This window comes from Penicillium waksmanii (genome assembly GCF_028829765.1).
Source record: "Penicillium waksmanii strain IBT 27052 chromosome Unknown utg000004l:1.0-5674109.0:1.0-5678898.0, whole genome shotgun sequence".
Lineage (NCBI taxonomy): Eukaryota > Fungi > Ascomycota > Eurotiomycetes > Eurotiales > Aspergillaceae > Penicillium > Penicillium waksmanii.
This window is the reverse complement of record NW_026643251.1, coordinates 896,245-917,570: the sequence shown is the minus strand read 5'-3', so window position 1 is coordinate 917,570 and position 21,326 is coordinate 896,245. Positions and strand designations below refer to the sequence as shown.

The 21,326-nt window shown below is 48.1% G+C and overlaps 9 protein-coding genes across 9 annotated transcripts; 4 read left to right on the top strand and 5 right to left on the bottom strand.

Moving 5' to 3' along the window:
* Positions 1-3,124: 3,124 nt before the first annotated feature.
* N7481_003208 (carbon-nitrogen hydrolase family protein) lies at positions 3,125-4,135 on the bottom strand (the record flags this gene model as incomplete). Its single annotated transcript, XM_057262427.1, has 2 exons — positions 3,125-4,018; positions 4,076-4,135. The coding sequence occupies 2 exons, from the start codon at positions 4,133-4,135 to the stop codon at positions 3,125-3,127; spliced, it is 954 nt and encodes a 317-aa protein (XP_057124088.1).
* A 640-nt stretch (positions 4,136-4,775) lies between these two features.
* Positions 4,776-6,846, bottom strand: N7481_003207 (uncharacterized protein; the record flags this gene model as incomplete). Its single annotated transcript, XM_057262426.1, has 2 exons — positions 4,776-6,624; positions 6,719-6,846. The coding sequence occupies 2 exons, from the start codon at positions 6,844-6,846 to the stop codon at positions 4,776-4,778; spliced, it is 1,977 nt and encodes a 658-aa protein (XP_057124087.1).
* Positions 6,847-7,210: 364 nt separating this feature from the next.
* On the top strand, positions 7,211-8,871 carry N7481_003206 (uncharacterized protein; the record flags this gene model as incomplete). Its single annotated transcript, XM_057262425.1, has 2 exons — positions 7,211-7,941; positions 7,992-8,871. 2 exons carry the CDS (start codon positions 7,211-7,213, stop codon positions 8,869-8,871), a joined length of 1,611 nt encoding a protein of 536 aa, XP_057124086.1.
* A 2,006-nt stretch (positions 8,872-10,877) lies between these two features.
* On the bottom strand, positions 10,878-11,486 carry N7481_003205 (DNL-type zinc finger protein; the record flags this gene model as incomplete). The annotated part of the gene is made up of 1 exon (XM_057262424.1): positions 10,878-11,486. The coding sequence occupies one exon, from the start codon at positions 11,484-11,486 to the stop codon at positions 10,878-10,880; it is 609 nt and encodes a 202-aa protein (XP_057124085.1).
* A 276-nt stretch (positions 11,487-11,762) lies between these two features.
* On the top strand, positions 11,763-14,409 carry N7481_003204 (cullin family protein; the record flags this gene model as incomplete). The annotated part of the gene is made up of 5 exons (XM_057262423.1): positions 11,763-11,807; positions 11,880-12,011; positions 12,049-12,267; positions 12,322-14,186; positions 14,238-14,409. The coding sequence occupies 5 exons, from the start codon at positions 11,763-11,765 to the stop codon at positions 14,407-14,409; spliced, it is 2,433 nt and encodes an 810-aa protein (XP_057124084.1).
* A 450-nt stretch (positions 14,410-14,859) lies between these two features.
* On the bottom strand, positions 14,860-15,743 carry sld5 (putative GINS DNA replication complex subunit Sld5; the record flags this gene model as incomplete). The annotated part of the gene is made up of 2 exons (XM_057262422.1): positions 14,860-15,507; positions 15,567-15,743. The coding sequence occupies 2 exons, from the start codon at positions 15,741-15,743 to the stop codon at positions 14,860-14,862; spliced, it is 825 nt and encodes a 274-aa protein (XP_057124083.1).
* A 467-nt stretch (positions 15,744-16,210) lies between these two features.
* N7481_003202 (uncharacterized protein) lies at positions 16,211-16,396 on the top strand (the record flags this gene model as incomplete). The annotated part of the gene is made up of 1 exon (XM_057262421.1): positions 16,211-16,396. The coding sequence occupies one exon, from the start codon at positions 16,211-16,213 to the stop codon at positions 16,394-16,396; it is 186 nt and encodes a 61-aa protein (XP_057124082.1).
* Positions 16,397-16,977: 581 nt separating this feature from the next.
* On the bottom strand, positions 16,978-18,514 carry N7481_003201 (MCT family MFS transporter; the record flags this gene model as incomplete). Its single annotated transcript, XM_057262420.1, has 4 exons — positions 16,978-17,407; positions 17,484-17,895; positions 17,957-18,238; positions 18,310-18,514. 4 exons carry the CDS (start codon positions 18,512-18,514, stop codon positions 16,978-16,980), a joined length of 1,329 nt encoding a protein of 442 aa, XP_057124081.1.
* A 542-nt stretch (positions 18,515-19,056) lies between these two features.
* N7481_003200 (fungal specific transcription factor domain-containing protein) lies at positions 19,057-21,139 on the top strand (the record flags this gene model as incomplete). Its single annotated transcript, XM_057262419.1, has 6 exons — positions 19,057-19,072; positions 19,235-19,594; positions 19,660-19,691; positions 19,745-20,075; positions 20,122-20,602; positions 20,689-21,139. The coding sequence occupies 6 exons, from the start codon at positions 19,057-19,059 to the stop codon at positions 21,137-21,139; spliced, it is 1,671 nt and encodes a 556-aa protein (XP_057124080.1).
* Positions 21,140-21,326: the final 187 nt, after the last annotated feature.

The window sequence follows — 21,326 nt, the reverse complement described above, 5'->3', positions numbered from 1 at the left end:
ATATACCTATGTCGAATAGATTTCAATTTCAAGACAAATCTTATGTGTTTGCTCTCTTGGCCTGTTTGAAGAGACCAGTCCTTTCGCTTGGTAACTAGTAGTTGGTCGTAGTCCTGTAGTAGCTATCGGAAATCGAGCATCCCTGGGAACCTTACAAGGTTGGAAGAATTGGCTGGGATACCACCTGAGCAAGACTCCTTGACGCGATTGCCAATCAAGCCAAAGGACGATTGCCTTGTCCAGATATTTGGTTTCATTTTTCCCGTGCTCCCATGCGCGATGGATGGGAAGTGCTGAGCCATAATCTGTGTTGATTGCACCCCACGTCCTTGCGGGGTGAGACGCCGAGGCACGCCTCATCGACCAGTAACAGAGAGTGGGAGTACACATGACAAAATTTTTTCTTTCAAATTTTCAGGGTCTCTGATGCACAGTGTTCTGATTGGTTCTAACACCCCTGTACATAAACCAGAGCTAAGCTATAATGCGCATTGGCCTCGCCAGTTTCAGCGAACCTGCACCCAACACAAAGGAGGTGCCATTCACTGGGGCTACTCCTCTTCTAAAAAGAAATAGTTAGAAAATCAGCGATTAGTTTTGGTACTAAGAATGCGATTACCTTGGAAACGGCGATAATGAGGTTGTGAATTAAGGGATCGATGATCATTGTGTTTTATGTACCGAAATTATCAACATCTCAATTTATTGCCTCACGGCCTTGATACACCTTCGGCTTCTTCGCTCTCGTCATTTTTAACCCCTGAAGAGCTTTTTGGTAGGCTCAGCCGGATCCCAGGCCAAGACCCTGTCGTTCATCTCTTCCAGCTTGGTCGTCAATAATAGTCGTTTTATCTCATTCCGTTGATTTTAATCCAGCAAGTCCAATCGCTCTTTCCAAGCCTCATTTAGGCCATTGGTCTTTGTGGGCCTGAAAAGGCGTTGATCCATCTTTTGCCGGTATATCGCATCAAAGAAAAAAGCTGTGCAAAATTGCATAAGATCAGACATTCAGAAGCCTCTAGTCTCCTGGCTGTGTCGCATTCGATCTGAGAGACGACACTGGCCTTGCTGGTCAACTGTATTCTCACAGTTCCTCATTGCCGCGAAAAACGTCCTTATACGACGGTCGAATACTCCTGTCCAGTTCTCAACCTGTTTTTATGCTTTTCGATAAGGAGCCACCAAGATGGTGCATGGCATGAGCTGATCGCTTCCTGAGGCGATTGTGTTACTAGTAGGTAATATCAATAGTACTGCCTCCTGCTTTTAAGTCCTTTTACAAGGCAAATTTTACGTTTGTGTAAACATTACTCGATAGAATATATTGGAACTTGAATGAGTGTCTTGATGTGTAACTACCTACTAAAGAAGGAACATGCTTGCTGTTCAATAGTAGTACCAGGTATGGATCTTCCAATGCCAGAGAAAATAGACAATGAAAGCTAGATTTACTATTGAATCAGAGAAGGGAGCGCCTTGCCAGTTATATAACCGCAAGAACCATAAGTTTCCACATCGTCCCGTATGTCCAGGTGGAGAACCTTGGAGCTTGAATGATGTTAGAGTGATCAGAATCTCGAGCATCTTCAAAATGCGGACTCGGAGCTGCTTACATATTTACTCACGCATAGATCGCAAGGTATCAAGAAGCCTCCCACAGCAGTAGCCCTGATTAGCAGCAGGGGTCGCAATGTGCCAAGCTATAAGGCTTTTCGATTAGAGGTGCCATTTACTAGTAATGGGCGAGGGTCAAGTGAAGACGAACCAGACAGCACAAGAGACGCCAATTCCACCCCCAGTATCGCAGTGAACGCAGTATTGGTCCTTGTTATGACAAGCGTCGCAGCTGTCATAGCTGCAGCCTCGCGCTTCGAGTCCGGCATTTCGCTGATCTATAGCAGCAGCATGAACTACAGAGACCGTCGAGAGGACGACAGCAAGGATCGTGGAGAGTCTCATAGTGGAAATTGTTGTAAAAGTTTAAGTGTAAATATAGAGAAGAGGTAGCTGGTAGATGGATGAAATTCTAGTAGAAGAGAGGGAATTCTTCCCTGCTTAAATAGCTTTTTCATGTACTAGTAGTACTGGGAGCTTACAAATATACAAAGTTGCACACATATTTACTCAGGTTAAGGATATGTGCCTTGGTACGTGAATCGCAAAGGTGACGTGAGCATCAAAAATAGTAATGAAGTGCAATGTAAAGCTATGCTGTTACATCTAGAGAACCGTGTGATGATCCATAAAAGGGTATGATCAGACTCAAGTATAGCCCCGGGGCAAAATTCGTGTCAAAACAACATTTGAAAGAGCCTATGAGAACGCTAATATCAAGTAATTGATATCTAGGCCTCCAATGCCAAGCGATCTATATGGCAGCCCCCAATGCCAAGTGATTTACACTTGGAGATTTCAGGCCCTGAATGATGTCACAGCGGCATTAGAATATGATCCTCCTCGATCATATCGGGCAATATGCAGCGCCCAAGTCTATTCGATGAATCAAGAGGCCATGGAATTATCCATAATAGGAATGAGCTTCTAGGTTGCATTAATACCTGATTATATCCGACTGAGTGACAGACCGAAATGACAAAAAAATGATGTTCATGGTGATGCTATCATAGATTAATCTTCCCTCATGTGCCAGTTACGTGCCAACCGCGTATGTCCCTATCTACATTAAATTTTACTAATTATTGATCATGCTTGTAATTTGTGCCCGCTTATCCACCTCTCATCTACATAAATCGTGTCGAACGCTCAAATGCACTATCTTTCTTTTCTCTCTAAACCCATTTTCTATGGCCCCCAATAATCGTGGGCGAGAGGGGCTTTAGGGCGTTGATTGGACAACACCTGCATGTCATGCGAGGGACTGGCTTGGCGCCTTTTGCCTAGTCCGTTCGCATACTGATAGACCTGGGGAGATCTAAGTCTAACTAGTGCAGATTCAGCTGCATTTCTGGAGATATCTCACAGTATGGTTGATAGAGAGAAATCTGGCTCAACGAATGAAAATCTTCCGGGATTTGAAGGTATCAATCGCTAGTTATGCTTTCAGTGGAATACTAGAGGCCTGTGATTCTTCACCAGCGAGCCACGACAGAAACATGGACAAAGACTACAAATTGGCCTTTGAATATCCATAATGCCAATTCTCCCCCGCCAAGTCCTTCCGAATCTGATAGTTCTTTTCGGCAATATCCACCAACTGCATATCAACTTCTAAGGTGCGCATTCCCTCCTCACCATCATTGAAGCTTCCAGGCACAGTTCCCAAGATAGGTAACACGACTTGACTGCAGCCGAAGAACCCCTCTTGTGCGGGACCACCGGCATTACAGTAGATCACTGCAGCCGTGTTCTCAAATGCCCGAGTAACGAGTGTATTTTGAACAAACATTTTCTCACATTCTTGGTTGTATGCAAGTCCCTCGCTGCACATATCTGACGATGTCCAGTATGAAGGGATGATGATGATTTTAGCGCCGGCTAGAACAAGCTGTCGGAATGCTTCTGGGAAAGCAAGATCCCAGCATACTAGAATGCCAACAGGCCCGAGGGGGGTATCTATAACCCTATGAGGGTTTGGGGTCGGTTGCCCTTCTTTCGCTGCCCCACGTGCATGTTCGATAAATGATGTCAATGTCCGCCGCTCGGGGATCCATAGATTTGTTTTCGTGTAAGACCCCAAGAAGCTGCCATTGTGATCGATAAAGTCGGATGTATTGAGGAGTGTGCGCCCAGCATCCTTGAGATGATTGTGAGATGGGGTTTGATTTGGTGCCTCGGAGACAACAGTGCCGGTGCATATATTGATGTGAAGCTCCGCAGCCAAGTCTTGATACTTCTGGCGAAACTCGAGAGCTTTCTCGGCAGTCAAGGCAAAAGATGGCTCTTCAGGAACCCAGCCTGTCAAATGATACTCTGGTAAAACGGCTAGCGATGCGCCTCCGCTAGCAGCAGCGCGAATCTGCTCAGCAGCACAAGAAAAGTTGTAATCGGCATCAAGGGGCTTTTTGAAAAGTATTAGCATTATGGTCCGATAACAAAATGCCACGATTTAAATTACCTTTGCCCTGCTTTGAATGAGAGCGACCTTGAAGGAAGCGTTTGGTGTACTTGTGGTCATGGCGAGTGACTTGAAACTCCAAAGGAAGAAAAAGTTGCTATCAGGAAAATTCCTATAAGCAGATTGGCTACCAAAGTTTCGAAGAACCAGATCAAAAAAGCCTCCAAGTTTCTTTTATCTTGTTGGAGCTTTTACGTTTCTTTTGTGTTGTGATAAAGGCTAGATAGAATCCATTTGAAGTTTCAATATGCTTAGCTTTCAATAACCCAATTAGGCAAGCCTAGCGGAGCCAATTCGAGTCTCCCGATTGGTTGACCACCCAAGTTGGCGCTGTGGGCACGCGTGGCTTGTCCGATGCTTCGCGTCGCCTCTTGATAGTGAAATACTAATTAGCCATTATCATGATTAGAATTCCATTTACGGAGTGGTGTCTCATAAATTGAAAGGGGCGATAGCACTTCCTAGGCTTCAACAAATATAAAGTACTATTTTTGAAGCTCCGGAACAACTTGTACATTTCCGGAGGTTGGGGTCGGACTCAAGGTGGGTATCCAGGTGCCAGTGATCCACATTATTATCATGAAATGTCCAAGTCTGTGGCGTACTATAACTATTTATATTTTAAAAAGTCTGGTCATTTATACAGATAACCTGGAGAAGATAGTATAACCAGGGCAAAATCAGATTACGATGCACAAATTTACCCCATAAGGGTCGTATATCCCTTTTCAATCATGACATCCATCCAGTAGACATCCGATTGGTCCGTTTCCATACAAGCCCACGTCTCCTTGACAAGGAGCAGCATTTGCCGTATAGGCTTCGCAGCTAGCATGTTTTCAAAACATGAAAGGCGGGAGATTATGGACTTCCTCGCCCGCACAATATCGATTTGAGTGACCGGAGCCCTCAACCTTGGGCTAGACGCGAGACTTGCCAGAGGAAGTTGCTGTGCACTGGCAGCTGAGCCGCCTGCACAGTCCAGAGCCAGCTCACTGCAAATACTCACAAGTAAAAATGGTTGAATTGATCGACTCGTCGATGACACAGGAATGTCCTGTACCATGTCGAGAATATGCAAAGCCAAGTAAATCAGCCATGCATTTTCTGGAAATTTAGCATCCGGGGTAGAGGATGTCTCACGGTCCGGGCTGAATGTGATGAATTCGTGCGTTGGGTCATTAAGTGATGAATATGGCAACAGAAGATCTGGGAAATTTCGGTAAAGTTGCAGTAAGCCCGTGCATCTATATGCCTCGGCGATTTTGAGTAAGTGATCTGGTGGGGTCATTTCATCGCCGGAGTCGGCAATCGTATCTTTATGCGGGAGCTGAATTGCACAGAGCAGAGATTGTAACTGTTCTGCCTCAAGAATGGCCTTGTGGGCTTGGTTGATGTCGTTTCTTGAGGCGAATCGGCGAGAGCGAATACGCTTTCGTTCCTTTCGGACGAGACATCCAACTTTGGCAACGAGCATCTGGATCTCAATTCCAACGCCAGTTTGGGGGTGGGGCATAAGTGGTTCATCCAACCTGTGCCCGTCTGATTGGGCTGGCTGTGCCCGCTTTTGCCTCATTCCCTGGATATTCGGCTCCCTGTCAGAAACAAAAGCAAGTAATAACTGCCAGTAGACAAGAGAATTCTGGAAAAAGGACATCTTCTGTTCATTAGGTGGACTGGTATTGCCTTGGCAGGCATTGGAAGAAAGAAGTGTCGTGGCAAGTATTTCGAACTCTGACTGGCCCACTTCGCCAGGGTTGTGCCAGGAGCGACTCATCCCGAGCATAACCAAGGCTAATAAAGACGACGTTTGTATCTGATCTTCTTGAATCTCTTCCGACAAGCATATAGATGCTTGTTTTTGAAGCTGCAGGCCAACAGAAGAGAACTTCGGCGAAATGTCAGATAAACATGCAGCTGCCATGCTCTGGGTGATATAGTAGAGGGATGAAGAACCAGACCAGGCATCGGAGATTGTGGTTCTGTATGGGTTCAATTGACCATCGTAGCAGGACATCATTCCACAGACCTCCCTGAAATAGTACTCCACCAGTATAGACGAATGATCTTGGAGGGGTTGTGCAAGTGGCGTTTGGCAAGACAGCGACATCGGGTTCGGGGATCCCAAGCTCGATGAGCCATCAAATTGCAAGTCCGAGATGCTGGTAAAGGATGATGGCCATATAGAATCGTTTTTGGGCGTCTGGCTTTTGGAAAATGTCGCTTTCCGTGGAGTTTGTCGCGACTGAAGATTCATTTCCCGAGATATATCATCAAATGAGAGTGGCGATGTAAGACTGCCATCGCCCACCGTGTCAATATGACTAGCTTCATAGGAACTTGGAACCTCATCAAATATCTCTGAACAGAATAGGTCTACCACCGATTGATGAGGCGTAGAAGACCCTGCTCGACTGAATGTGTAGTTGGTCCAATCCGAGAGAGAGCCAGCTTCAGCGCTGCTAGAACACCTTGCTTTCTTTGTGGGAGTCCTTTGACGGGTAGGCCATTTCAGATCCTTTTGATAGCCTGGACAGGGGATGCCGAGTCTCGTACAGCGCGAGCAACTGGGTCTGGTTTCGTCGCATTTCAACTAAAACATAGACTGGTTGTTGGTGATTGGAGAGCTAGGGTGGTCTTGACTGCAGGAAGTACTTACCCTCTTTGATTTGCAAGTTGCGCATCCATTGCGCGACCGAGTGATCGTTTTTCGTGTCGTTGAATTCATCTGGGGGATGTGTCGAGGTTGTCGCGTGTTGAGGTTGACGCATGGCTCGGGGGCGAGATTGTGGAGTATAACCACGGGGATCCCACGTAATGGAGGACCGCGCGGGAAAAAGCTTAGTGGAGCCCTTATCACGTTATCTTGGCTAGTTGATAAGAGAGACCCACACCGCGGTCTAAGATTGTCGTTTTCCTTTGCTAATAATTGCCTGTTTCGAAGGATCCGCGAAGGAATGGACTCCCCTAGACTAGCGCGCCACCGTCTGACCCGCCCTTTAAGAGAGACATAGTGTGGTCGCCGCATGTCATTGTGAGGATTGAAAGGCTATTTGTATCCTGTTCCTGCTCCTTTTCCCGCCTCTCTTGCTACAATCATTTTCAACAGCCTATTTTCAACCATTCGCCTCCAACATGGAAGAAGGTGGCACCACCCGAAAGCGCCATACCAATGCCACTGCAGAGGCTGATGCCTCCCTTGAGCGGATGGGCATAAAATCCGATCTAGAGCGAAATTCGTTCTCTAGCATGTCGATGCTTGGAATGGCGTTTGCTATCGTGAACTCATGGTGTGCCATCGGAACCACCGTCAATGCTTCTCTACCATCTGGCGGGCCCAGCAGCGCTGTTTGGGGTATCTTGATCGCAGGAATCTTCAACCTATGCTGTGGCGTGTCGCTTGCCGAGTTTCTGTCTGCCTACCCGACCGCAGGTGGTCAGTATCATTGGGCAGCTGTTGCCAGCTGGAAATCGACAAGACGCGCAGTCAGCTATATTACTGGTTGGATCAACCTCGCTGCGTGGGTTTGCCTAGCAGCAGCCAATTGCTTGCTTGTGAGTGGAATCATCATGAGTTATGCTGAGCTGGTGAACCCTACTTTTGAGCCGAAGCCGTGGCAGCGATTCCTGTTGTATATCGCCATCGGTGCTATCGCGTTCAGCTACAACTTGTTCGCCAATCGCTTCCTCTCCCATCTGAACAAGTACAACATGTTCTTCACGCTCGCGGGCTTCATAATCAGCTTGATAGTTATTCTCGCGTGCGCGGCTCCGGATTTCCAGAGTGCGAAATTTGTGTTTGGGGGTTTCATCAATGAATCAGGATGGCCAGATGGCTGGGCCTGGCAATTGGGTCTACTGCAGGGGTATGTTTCAAGCCTTTACTTCTAACTTCAAAGCTAACGATATGCTCAAGTGCTTTCTCCGTGACTGCCTATGACTCAACCATCCATATGATTGAAGAGATGCCGAACCCCACGACCCAAGGCCCCAAGCTGATGATATCCGCTATTGTAATGGCTGTCATTACTGGATTTGGATATATTGCCGCCGTGCTCGCCGTCATGACTGATATCCCATCGGCTATATCGGCCTCTGAGCCCTTGCTGGAAATTTACTACCAGGCCACATCGAGCAAGGCTGGTAGTATATGCTTAATGATGTTCCCTCTGCTATCATTTGTTCTATGCGCCATCGACGATATGGCCACCGCTGCTCGCATGGCATACGCGTTGGCGCGGGATGGCGGAATGCCTTTCAATCGTCATTTTGAACGTGTGAGCCCAAAGTTTGGCCTCCCCGTAGCCGGACTCATATGGTGCTTCGGCTGGGTTATTGTTCTTGGCCTTATCTTCCTCGGCTCTGACAACGCTTTCAACGCTATCATTTCTGCTGCTGTGGTTTCTTTCACTATCACCTACGCTATCCCGCCAGGAATCAACATGCTGCGTGGCCGTCGCATGCTTCCCGAAAACCGCAGTTTCAAGTTGCCCAACACTATTGGGTATATTTGCAATGCTGCAGATGTTGCTTGGGCTTTGCTCACCACTGTTCTTTTCGTTTGGCCAACATCGAATCCAACCACACCAAGCAACATGAACTACTGCATTGCCGCTTTTGGAGTGATTCTCGTGATCGCTGCGTCAAACTGGGTCTTTAGTGCTCGCAAGACCTATAGACCTCCTAAGCTGGAGCTTGTTCATGGCCACAATCTAGATGGAGTAGTGGCCGATGAGATCATACACGAAATCGGACTTGATCAGAAAGGGGAGCATAATTCAGAAAAGACAGAGTAGGTATACTGGTAATATTGCGAAGAATTAAGTTTGATACTTTCAAGAACCTTTAATATTTCAATAATCAAAGATGGGGGTTGTCTGATCAGAGTAGAAAGGAAGGTTCATTTGCCTCACTCTTTATATGTACTAAGCGCCCCGCTAGTTCGCCTCATTTCGTTGGAATGCAGCCACCCGGGCGATCACCTAGGCGAAAGCCAAGAAATCGTGTGTAACGAGCTACGCCCACCACCAATAAGATAGATCGCCATTGTTCCTGTCCAGCATTTCAGTTTCGAGAATAACAATGGCTTAGGCCCCAAGGCTTCTCTGCTGAGCCGTTATTTTGGCCTAGGCGTGAGGAAGATTTCAAGGATGGGGCTGCACAGCCTTCTTGGTTGAGATATTTAATACCCCCTGGGGCCTGCTTTCCCCCTTTGCCTGGGCAACTTTTATATTTTACACTCTTCCCAGGTCCAACGAGCTATGTCGACCAGCTGAATTTTCCATATGATTATGTGCTAGCAGACAGTGATTAACGGTAACCAAACACTGGCAGACGTCGAACAAAGGTGTGAGGCTTCAGACAACTAAATTTCTGAGTTTGCTGGCTGTGAGAATCACTTCAATTGAGCCAAGTCCTGGAAGAACGGTCTGCGGTTTTCAACTTTGAAACCTTGCAATCGGTTGTGTACTTGGACTATTCGAGTCTACAGCGATCTATAACTAACAACAACGGACAAGCCTATTTTAGCCGGCAGAAAAGTGGACCCCCACTCAGTATGGGGACAGCAAACGGTTTGTAGGGAAGGCACGAGGGACTACTAGGCAGAAGGGCAACAGCAACAAACAGAAAGAAAAAGGAAAGGAGGGAAAAGAAAACAAACCAAATGAATTCCCTGGCTCGGTTTCGACCTCTCGACCTGGAAAAAAAAAACAAAAAGATGATAGGCACGCATCCGTCCCTGTGCGTCTGTTCAAAGCCTCCTCACTCTTTCCCCCCCGGATATTTGTCTGTGCCAATTCCACTTGACTATTCGGGGGCTTGGTGCCCGGAGAGACTTGTTTCTCATTCTTAACGGTGCCTGTGCCTACTATTCCCCTAACAAATTTGGACATAGCTACTACACATCTCCTCTCCTCTGCTCACTTCTGCACTGAACAACCCACAAAGCTACATTATCAATTATGAAGTATCTCGCAATAGAAAGGTTCGAGCATGACCGGCACATAGTAGACTTGGAATATGAGAAAAGATCACCCCGAAACTAATGTGAGCAAGCAGGTGTATTAAGAGAAGCCATTACCGCAGAAATAGTGTACAGTATTCGATATCACAGCTACAAATTCAACTACAAGACCTGTTAATGTTGCAGAAAAGACATGACGGCCGTCATCCTGGCAGTTCAAAGACGCTGCCACTTTCTTCTCTCGGCTGTTTTGTCACAATGATTGTCTCAGTCTCATTTGACGATGGAAGTTCCACTTGACGCAAGTTCATAAGCCCCATCACGAGGGCTGGCGTATGAGCTTCCTCCCACTGGCTCTGGCAGCTGAATCTTACGGAGTTTCCGCGAAATAAAGAAAAAGGCAGCCCCGATGAGTGCAAGTGCCAGGACAGTAGAAGCGAGTCGTTCCGAAGTTTGTATCAGAATTGAACCCTTTGGTCGGTCACACTTGACTTTACAGCTTACTATAGTTTGACGGCCAATGTGTTGGGTTTGCTTTGACATTTAATGCTCCGCAGAATACCTCTGCGTTCCTCAAGTGGGCACCCACAGACATCTAAATCTATTATACAATGTTGTTGTTACATGAAAATATATCCGACAGGTAGACACCCTCGTCTTTACCCCCAAACCACCCCTTCTCCTCATCGATGCCTGGAACCCGCCATGCAGAGAGTGGAGAGTCATACATAATATACAATTTTGCGCAAAGGCATCGATGGTTGACCTGGATCCACCAATGAGACCACCACGCACCAAGAAATGGATACGTGCAAGATCCGTCCCGCCCGTCCGGGCTTAAGCTGAAGACTCTGGCTTGGTAGGTTCCATAACCTGATCGCCTTCCAAAGTGAAACTCTTCACTGTGCCATCGTCCCAGAATTCCAGATTACCATCTGTACGACCATGCTGCAACGTTTGACCTTTCTCGCTGAGGAGATCTTCCAGTGTGGTACCCTTATCGAAGAAGATGCCGAGGTGATCGCTCATGACGTGACGGTTCTGGCAGGAGGGGCATTGGATGAGGACGGTGCCGCGGTGGTAGCCTTGTTTAGACATGCGGTGAGAAGAGCGCTCGCCACATGGCTTGCAGGTGAAAGTGATGCGATAGGCCTCCTCTTCTTTGCGACGCTCCTCGTTCTTTTGCTCGCGCTCGGCGTCGGTCTCAGTTTGAGCCGGGGATTCGGTGAGAGGCCGGGGCGCGGTGGAGTTGAATCGGTATAATGACGGAAGGACTCCGCGCTGGGATCGAAGAATGACGAGTGATGGTAGGCTCCGCTTTTGATGGAGTAGTTGTGAAGAGTAGAATCGGGAGACAGGTACGCGACTCGATGCGAGGGCCGAGGTTGGGGCGGAGGAGATTAACGAGCGCAAAGGGCGGAGGCCCTGTGATGAGAAGGGGCGCATGTTGTATTATAGAGATTTTTCTCCTCCACTTAACTGTAATGATGGGGGCTGATTGAATGAGGGAGTGTGAAGAAAGAAAAGAAAGGGCCTGAGCCAACGACGTCAACGTCAAAGCAAGGCGGTGGCGGGTCAACAATCTTCCGGTGGCACTTCCGCGGAGAGCAAAGCAGCTCTTCTTTCTTTCCTTTCGACTTCTACCGACTACTTCTACCCTCAACTGCTTTCTTTTTGACTTTATTTCCTTCTCAGCTTCCTCTCATCCATTCCATCTCCAAGATGGCCGCCATGAGGGCTCGCAACAAAATACGAGCTCCTCGTCGGGTATGCCGGACTATTCTGCCCTCCCCTCCCCTCTTTTTGGATTGGAACTCGACACTGATATTTACCAAACAGGGCTTTCCTTCTGCTAAAACAGACGACTTCGATTCCAGCTGGAAGGTCCTCTCAGCTTCTCTAACCGAAATAAATACCAAAAATGCCTCTGCCCTGTCCTTCGAGGAGATCTACCGCAGTGCCTACAGAATTGTGTTGATGATGCGGGGGGGACGATCTTTACGAAAAGGTCAAGGGCCTTGAGGAGGATTGGCTTCGCGACAACATTCAACACCAGGTCACCGAGTCGATCTCAGCAAGTCTGATACGTCCCCAAGGCGTGGTGGAAATGCAAGACCAGTCGAACGAACGCCGAGCTGCGGGGGAGAAGTTCCTGGGCGTGCTTAAGGAGAGGTGGGAAGACCATCAGCTTTGCATGGGCATGATCACCGATGTCTTGATGTATATGGTTAGTGGTTCCGTCGCCGCACACGCAGGGGGCAGATCTAATAGTCCCTCCCAGGATCGAATTATTTCCGCAGACCGAACGAAGCCTTCTATCTATGTTGTCGCCATGGCCCTCTTCCGAGATCACATCCTCCGTGCCGCCGCCCGTGCCGAGTCCGAAACCACCGTATACGATATACTCGAATCGACAATACTATTTATGGTCCAGTTGGAACGGAACGGTCATATCATTGAGCGGCCTTTGATTCGACATTGCATCCAGATGCTCGAAGGACTCTATGAGAACATGGATGAGGAGGAGGGTGCCAAGCTTTATCACTCGATGTTTGAGCCTGCCTTTTTGCGCACAAGTACAGAGTTCTACCAAGGCGAAGGGAAACGCCTCATTGATATCGGAGATGCAAGCACCTTCTGCCGTATTACCTCTGAGCGAATTGCGGAAGAACAAGAAAGATGCCGTTACGTCTTGGCGTCGGCGACTGAATCCAAAATCCTCCATATTTTGGACGAGGAGTTAATCCGAAAGAACATTGAGGAGGTCGTGAAGCTAGAGGGTACCGGGGTTCGACATATGCTGGACCACAACCAGCTGGATGGTCTTCGAAATGTTTATCAGCTCAATGCTCGAGTGGACCCGAAGAAGGATGCTCTCGTTAGAGCCATCAACAAGCGGATTGTTGAGCTTGGCAAAGAGATCAATGCTTCGGCTCTTACATCTTCACAAGGCCAGGCGTTATCTGGTAAAAGCACAGAGGAGCCGAAGAAGGCAGAGAAGTCGAAAGAAAAGCCGGTCAACCAACAAACAGTATCTGCGATTCAATGGGTGGATGATATTCTGGCCCTGAAACGACAGTTTGATACCGTCTGGGAGACTGCTTTCTCGTCTGACCAAGGTCTAGAAAGTTCGATCATGGGCAGCTTCTCGGATTTTATCAACATCAACCCACGAAGCTCAGAGTACCTTTCACTCTTTTTCGACGAGAACTTGAAAAAAGGTATCAAGGGCAAGACCGAGATTGAAGTTGACGCTCTTCTTGATAACGGCATCACTCTGCTTCGATACATCAAGGATAAGGATCTCTTCGAGACATATTATAAAAAACATCTGTCCCGTCGCTTGTTGATGAAGCGCGCCTCCAGCATGGATGCTGAGCGGCAAATGATTTCCAAAATGAAACTGGAGGTTGGGAACCAGTTCACCCAGCGCATTGAACACATGTTCAAGGATATGACCGTCTCCGAGGATTTATCAGCAAGCTACAAAGCGCATATTGCTCAGAGTGCGGAGCCCGACCCAAAGCGCATCGACCTAGATATCAATGTTCTCACAAGCACGATGTGGCCCATGGAGATGATGGCCAGCAGAGATGGCCACGTCCAATTGCCATGCACTTTCCCCAAGGAGATCGAGAGCTTGAAACAGAGCTTCGAGAAATTCTATCTCGGCAAACACAGTGGACGAAAACTCTCTTGGCAGGCTGGAATGGGTACCGCTGACATCCGTGCTACATTCCGACGGGCGAGCGGCAAGACCCAGCGATACGAGTTGAACGTGTCAACATATGCCCTGATCATTCTCTCCCTCTTCAACGACCTACCGGATAGTGAATCTTACACCTACGAAGAAATCCAGGGTCGCACCAGCATTCCCCAAAATGACCTCATTCGCAATCTCCAGTCACTCGCTGTGGCGCCGAAGACAAGAGTTCTTAAGAAAGAGCCGATGAGCAAGGATGTTAAGCCTACAGATCGGTTCTTCTTCAACAACGAGTTCCAGAGTCAGTTCGTCAAAGTGCGGATTGGCGTCGTCAGTGGCGGCTCCAATAAAGCGGAGAACCAGGATCAACGCAAGGATACCGAAAAGAAGCTCAACGAGGAGCGTGGCAGTACAATTGAGGCGGCCCTCGTTCGAATCATGAAGTTCGTTGACCCTATCCCACTTGTAGTTGATCTTTTGCTAACCTCTCCCAGACAACGCAAAAAGTTGATTCACTCTCAGCTCATGACAGAGGTCCTTGCGCAATTATCCGCTCGCTTTGTACCAGATGTCAACATGGTCAAGCGTCGAATTGAGAGCTTGATTGACCGCGAGTACCTGGAACGAGTCGGCGAGGAACCACCCACGTACGGCTACGTTGCCTGAATAATTTTCAAATGGTACGATGATGACGATAATGACATCCCGATGTTTATGTTTCCTTTCGCTCGCCGATTTCCGTTATTTGCCATGGCATTTATTCAGTTCGGGGTTTTTTTTTTTCATCCTTCACGTCGCATAACCGGTGTTTTGATATTAGCGGAGGGCGTTACGCCTACGGACGGCGACGATTGAATGTTCATAGATGACGACCAAAGGTCTCGGCCAGGGATGTCCTGATATCCCCAGCCATAATTCAAATGAAATAAATGACAAGCCATGATGATCCAAAATAATGCAGTACATCACAAAAAATCCCAACAACGCCATAAATGCGACCTGGCGACTTTGCTCTCCAAGGTTCCCCCCTCCAAGCAGGTCCAGCCAAGCAGTAAACATAACCCATGCAAGTAAACATGAGCACGAAAAAAGATATAAGCGCAGCCAGCAGCAGCTTCACAACAACTCAACCTCTCCCTTCAACCAAGCAGCCCTGACCCCCTCCCACCTCACAACCCAAACATCACCCATCCTCATCGTAACCCCAATATCCTCCTCCTGCTCCCCCTCCCCCACAATAAGAACCGGCACCGCCGCACCAAGACACCTCACGAAAACAACCTCCCGTGTCTCAGGCCCCTGAATCATACTAGTCCCACCAGCATTATCATCCAACCGTCTCAACTGCCTCGGAAAAGCCCCCATAAACGACCCACTATAGTGGCTGGCGAGTAATTTCTGATGCGCATGCACGAAACTCGCCTCGCTCTCAGAGAGCGGGTCGAAGGAAGCGATGGCCGAGATGTCGGGTACCGAGTCTTCGGGCATTGGTTGTGACTGCGATTGCGACTGCGACTGTGATTGAGAGAGATTCTGGTTTGTGGAGGAGAGTTTGACGAGGTAGTGCATGCTGTATTTTGTGAGTTTTGCTAAACGCGTGCGGAGGAGGCTGCGGATTATATATTGGGTTCGGGCGAGATCTGTTTGTAGGATTGAGAGGCGGAGGTTTAGGTTTGGGTTGTGGTTTGCGTTTGCGTTTTGGTTGTGGGTTGTTGGTGGGGGTGCGTCTGCTGATGAGGCGGCGATGTCTTCGATTGATTCGATCTGAGTGGGTTGGTCAGTGTCAGGTACATTTGCTGCTGCTTCTGCTGCAATTGGCGTACCTGCATGCGGACGCGATCCATCATTCGATCCATTAGAGCTGTTGGCCAGGGGAGGACTTCTGAGACGGCGCGTTCGGAGACCCAGAAGCGTGTAAGTGATTGGTGGTCTAGGGATGTGGATTCGGGGCTTGCGCCTGGCCCGTGATCGACGGAGGCGAGGATGTCGTCGATGTCCATGGTGGGTTGGGCTGGATTGGAGGGAATTGGGGATTGAGGGTGAGATTGCAAGGTTGAGGTGGAGGGGGATCGCGACGCGAAAATTGCGGAGAGCGGAGATGGCGGTGGGTCCCGTGCATACCTTAATTAAAGAGCTACATTTATCCATACTTCTAGTAGATATAGTATACTAGATACAGTATACTCTATAGCAATTAGATGATATCGTTCAATTGCTCATTCCATTGCTGAAGTTAAAGTTGAAGATGACACAGACAGAATCAGCTGGCTATTAGTATGGCATCTAGTTATACTACTAGTACTAACTACTAACTACTAACTACTAACTACTTCATGACCAGCTATTTTACGATTATTTGGAGGTTGTTAGATAGAAACAGCAGTAGGTAGTGCCTGTATACTACTAATAGTAATAGTACTAATTGCTAAGTATAAAATGCATAATCCCGCTTGACGTGAACTGCAAAATGAAGACCATGAGCCCGTTGGACAGTTTGCACCCTCGTATGAGAGCTGTGCAGAAAGAGCTAGAGAAACATCGAAATGCTGTCCCAAGAATCTCAGAGGCCGTTCCTTCCACTACGCCTTCGACCAACCACACTTCAGACCACAACAATCTATGGGATATCGATCCTGATCCCCTTCGAAATTGACACTTCCGCAGACCTCGGGTCTACCTAATTCACTATGCAATCCAGCATCGCTTACATCCTTCTGTAAAAGATCTCCTTCGGAGCATCTGCAATGTCTATGTGCATCCGCTGCTTCTGATACAACGCTGGAAGAACATGCAAGCAGGCCGCGTCACAAACTACTGGGAGAGACGAAAGGATGAGATGGAAGATGAGGATGGGAGATCTATGCGATGGAGAGAATCCTCACGCTATATCTACCAATCCAATGACAAACGGCGTGCAATGGGTGCAACGCCAACAGAGAGCAATATGCAATACAGACAAGGATAGTGGTACCCTCAGTACAAACCCAGGCTAATATTACAGGGCCAAAACAATGCGCAATTTGCAAGAGGATGTTCAATAGATTTACTTGCTTTGGATTCAAGTTCTAATTTGATAAGCGACTAATTCGCGACCATCTCAATTGGAAATTCGAGCGCAGTTTAAACTGAGTTTATATTATGGCGAAGCACGGTGCCTTTTGCATATTTCCGCAACTCAATTTGATGAATGCCCACTGGCAGTGTTTATACCCAGGTGTACCTCCGAGTCCACACTCAAAACACGGTGAGGATTTTATTTTCAGTATAAAGCATCCGCGAATAAAGAACGATCGCTGAACCTCCCAAGGACATGACACCGGCAAAGATCTTCACATCCAGCCAACCACCGGCCGCATTTTGCAGGATAGCTCCACCGACAGGTGCCATGGTCAGGGCGGGAATAGAGATGGAGAGGAACATAATGCCCAGCCGGTAGCCGATCTCGGGCAGTGGTGACACCGACGCGGGAAGGGCGCCAGAAAGACCTATGAACGCTCCCGAAAAAAAGCCGAACATGATGGCGAAGCCGATCACGACGGAAGAGTGCGTGGCGGGGATCCAAACCGCAAGCTGGGTGATTCCGGAAATACTACAGGCGACGATGAAAATGTTCCATCTTCCAATTTTATCGGCTCCGTAACCGGACGCCAGGCGGCCAAAGAGACTTGGGTATAGCTTTTAGCGTTCTGCAATGATCTGGAGCTGGGATCATGCTAAAACTGGGCTGATTTTTAACCTACCTCGCTGCATTGAAGATGGAGACCAAGTATTGAGACATTTGCTCAGACATATGCGCCTCTCGCGAAGCCTGTACGGCCATATAGTCAACGGGAATAAGGATACCATAGGTCAGGATGAATGCACCCAGTAGCAACATGACAAACGGTAGCTCTTTAAAAGGGGCAGTCAAACGGCCTAGAGGCATCTTTTTAGGGACAGGCTTTGTTCTCGGTCGGATCGTGAGGATTGCAATCAGCTGCAGGCCAAGGATCAGGAATGCTGCCGTCCTCATAGCCCAGGGGTATCCAGTGCTTTGAATCATGCGGCTGATCATAATTGGGAATATGACGCCGCCGAGTGATCCGCCGGTAGCCATGATACCCATAGCTGCGCCACGCTTTTTGGAAAACCAGGTTGCCACGCAGGCAAGTGCTTGATAACAGACATAAGGTTTAGCTTGAATGCCAATGGGGGGAATTCGGCTTAGACTCACCCGGCGAGTAAAGACAAGCAACGCCGATGGCACTGCAAATACCTTGTGACAGAATGAATTGATAGTATGTTTTCGCCAGCGATGCCATCATCAGACCAAAAACGTGAAAGACGGTCCCGGCAATTATGAGTGGCCTAGGCCCGTATTTATCGAAAAGTATGCCAACGACTGGGCCGAGGGCAAAAACGAAAAATATTTGGAGGGACGGAATCCAGGAAATGGTGCTGCTAGAATAGTTTTTCAGAGGGCCAACCTCATAATATGCCTGAAAGCTACCCATACCTAGTGAGAAAAAAGAGATTGTCAGTTTATTGCATCCAGCCACTGGAAAGGGACAATTCAATTATACGCACTGTTGATCCAGCCTGGGCTTGTGAAGGAGCAGCACCATGCTCCCAGAACAACCAACCATGCAACGGAACCGCCATCGGGTGGGACATCGTCCTCAACTTTAGCAGCGTCGTCCGTTGAGTCTCCTTCGTGTTTGAGTCCTCCAACTGACTCCTCGAGATCTGAATCTCGTCGTACACCATTCTCGGGATCGACCTTGAGACTCATCGTTGAAACAGAGAGGGGAAAACAACCAAATTGACTCAATTAATCAAGGAAATATAATATTCTATTCGTTAAGGGATGGTTGGAACAGAGGACTCAATGGTATTTTTCAAATTAATTCATCCGGGAGTCGACTTTCTTATCGATATACTTTTAGTATACTTGTAGTATACTCAGGAAGCTCGGAGGCGGACGATGGGCGGGTCTTTGCGGAGGGTGGGATGATCTGTGATTGGTGCGTTGTGGCGGAGGCGGAGATAACAACAAGTGCGGACATAAGAATAGACTATAGCGACGAGTCCAAGTCTCTTTCTCCATCTCTCTTACATCTTCGACCGCCCCCACGCACAATATAATGAGATTATGAGTCTTCCTGGCGGATCTTCAGTCTATCTCCGCCCACGTTCAACCTATCGGCGCGATAAACCGCAGCTTTCTTGCAATCACTGCCGTCAGCGGAAGTATGTTTTCGTCCGCTCTGCCATCGATAGAAACGGAGAAAGAGCTAACGCAGCGAATAGACGGAAGTGTGACCGCGGAAAGCCATGTTCCTTTTGCATTGTAAGCTCCCTAGCCCCTAATCTCGAGAGAATGACAAGCCAAGGGTGTTACAGCTGACAACGCCATGCAATGTGGATCAGAAACATCACCTCGCACCGACGTGCATCTACGCCGACTCGTCAATCCCTTACACCTCAACCCCACCAAGAAATTTCACTCTAGGGATTAGCAAGAAAACGGCCGGTGAGATATACGGATTGGCTACGCCAAGCAGTTCAGCTTCTTTTTCATCGCCCGGGGCCACGGATTTGGAATTAACCAAGTCCGGGACTGGCTTTAAAGATTCTACTCACTGGACCTCCGTTCTGGACGGCGTATCAGAAACGAACGGCCATTCTAATTTACCCTCCGCTTTTCAATCGGAGATCACTTTCAAACAGGATTCGTTGGCTCCTAATCAGAATGTGCTCCTCTTCCAGGGATGCAAACATGCCACTGACCAAGAAATCCTCGATTCGATGCCGCCCAAAGGAGAATGTGACCGCTTAGTCGCAATCTACTTCCGGGCTCAAGAATATCGATGTGAGTGGTCCTGTAGGCGAGGAAGGCAATCCTCATTCTGCCCTTTCTGATGCTATACTTTACAGCTGTGATACACCCGGCCGAGTTCTTAAAAAGGGTAGGTACTCACAGATGACGCGAAAGGACGAAAAAGTAACCGCATTAACTTAGTATAACCTCTTTTGGGAGAACCCTAACGGAGCGACTGTCCCTTGGCTCGGTCTTTTGTACAGTATCTTCTGCTTCACCATTCATGGCAAGAGACAGGATGGCGGTACCTCGAACCTCCAGGATACCGGTTCCTATGCTTGGTCACCTGCAACCTCGAATAAGATTTTGAACTACCGAGAGAAGATTGTGCAATGCCTCGTCCGGGGTCAGTTTGCCAAGGGTGGTCCTGACATTATGGAAACTATGGTTCACTACTTGTTGATTGAGAGCTACATGAACAAGGAGTCCAACATCGAGGTCTGGCTCTTGATGGGTAATATTGTCCAAATAGGTACGTGTTTATGATTTTATAAGTCAACGTTTCGCCTGCTGATAAGTCCGCGCAGCTATTAGAATGGGCTACCATCGAGACCCGCAGCACTTCAAGTCCCTATCTCCCTACGAAGGCGAGATGAGGCGCCGCATGTGGGCTATAATATATTCCCTTGACATAGGATTCGCAACGCAGATGGGTCTGCCAAGCAGTATTAAGTCTTCCCTCAGCGATACCCTGCCACCTCGGAACCTCCAGGATCGTGATTTTGACGCCGACTCGATTGACCTTCCACCCGCAAGACCTATGAATGAGCTTACTTCAAGCACCGTGATTCTCTCGAAGCTTCATGTGGCTACTAGCTTAGCCATAGTATCGGATATGATTTGTAGTCCTAAACCGCTATCACACGAGGACCTCAAAGCGGCCAATTTGGAGTTGGACTTGATGCATGCAACGATTCCCGAGCCTTGCAAGTTACGGCCTGTATTGGAATCTCTGTTGGATCCCCCAAGCGTCGTATTTCAGGTCGGTGTTCTGACCAGGTATCACAAAGGCATACTGGGGAATTGAGCGCCTGCTAACATCGTCATCTTTATTAGCGTATGAATATTTACATGCATTACCAAAGATCCCGGATCCTGATAAATTGGAAATTTCTCCGAACCTCGAAGGATACGACTCAGACCGATCAGTCCTGGAATATCGTGATCGAAGCATCCTCGGAGATTATGCGGCTGCAGCACCGCAATGCAGAAGAGTCCCAAGTCTTGGACGCATTTTGCCCTCCCGGTATGGTGGACTCCTGCTTCATAAATAACGGGTACTTTCTAGCTGCAAGTATCATATGCTTTCTGGTTCGGCATCGCAAAAATATGCTCCCACAGGAGTATCTTTCTGAAGTGCGAGCACTTCTCGAGAGGAGCTTGGCTATCTGGAGCCACAAACCTGACTTGTCGAGAGAAGAAAGCAGAGTAGTCACGACTCTGAGGCTCGTGCTCGAAAGGCCCGATGAGGCTACTTGCCACAGTACAATAGAAGCAGCGGCGCCACCTCAAACGGACGAAGGTGAGAATCAATGATCCCCAGATTCGATTCAGACCTAACTAAGATTATGTGCGCCCGTCCACAGATAAGTTCGAGAGTGACCACATGGCTTTTTGCAATGATGCCTCTTTCTTCGATGATCTGCCTTCAATGATGGCGGAGATCGAAAATATGGACTTTCTTTCATTGCCTACGATTTCAATGATTGACGACTGGCCCAGG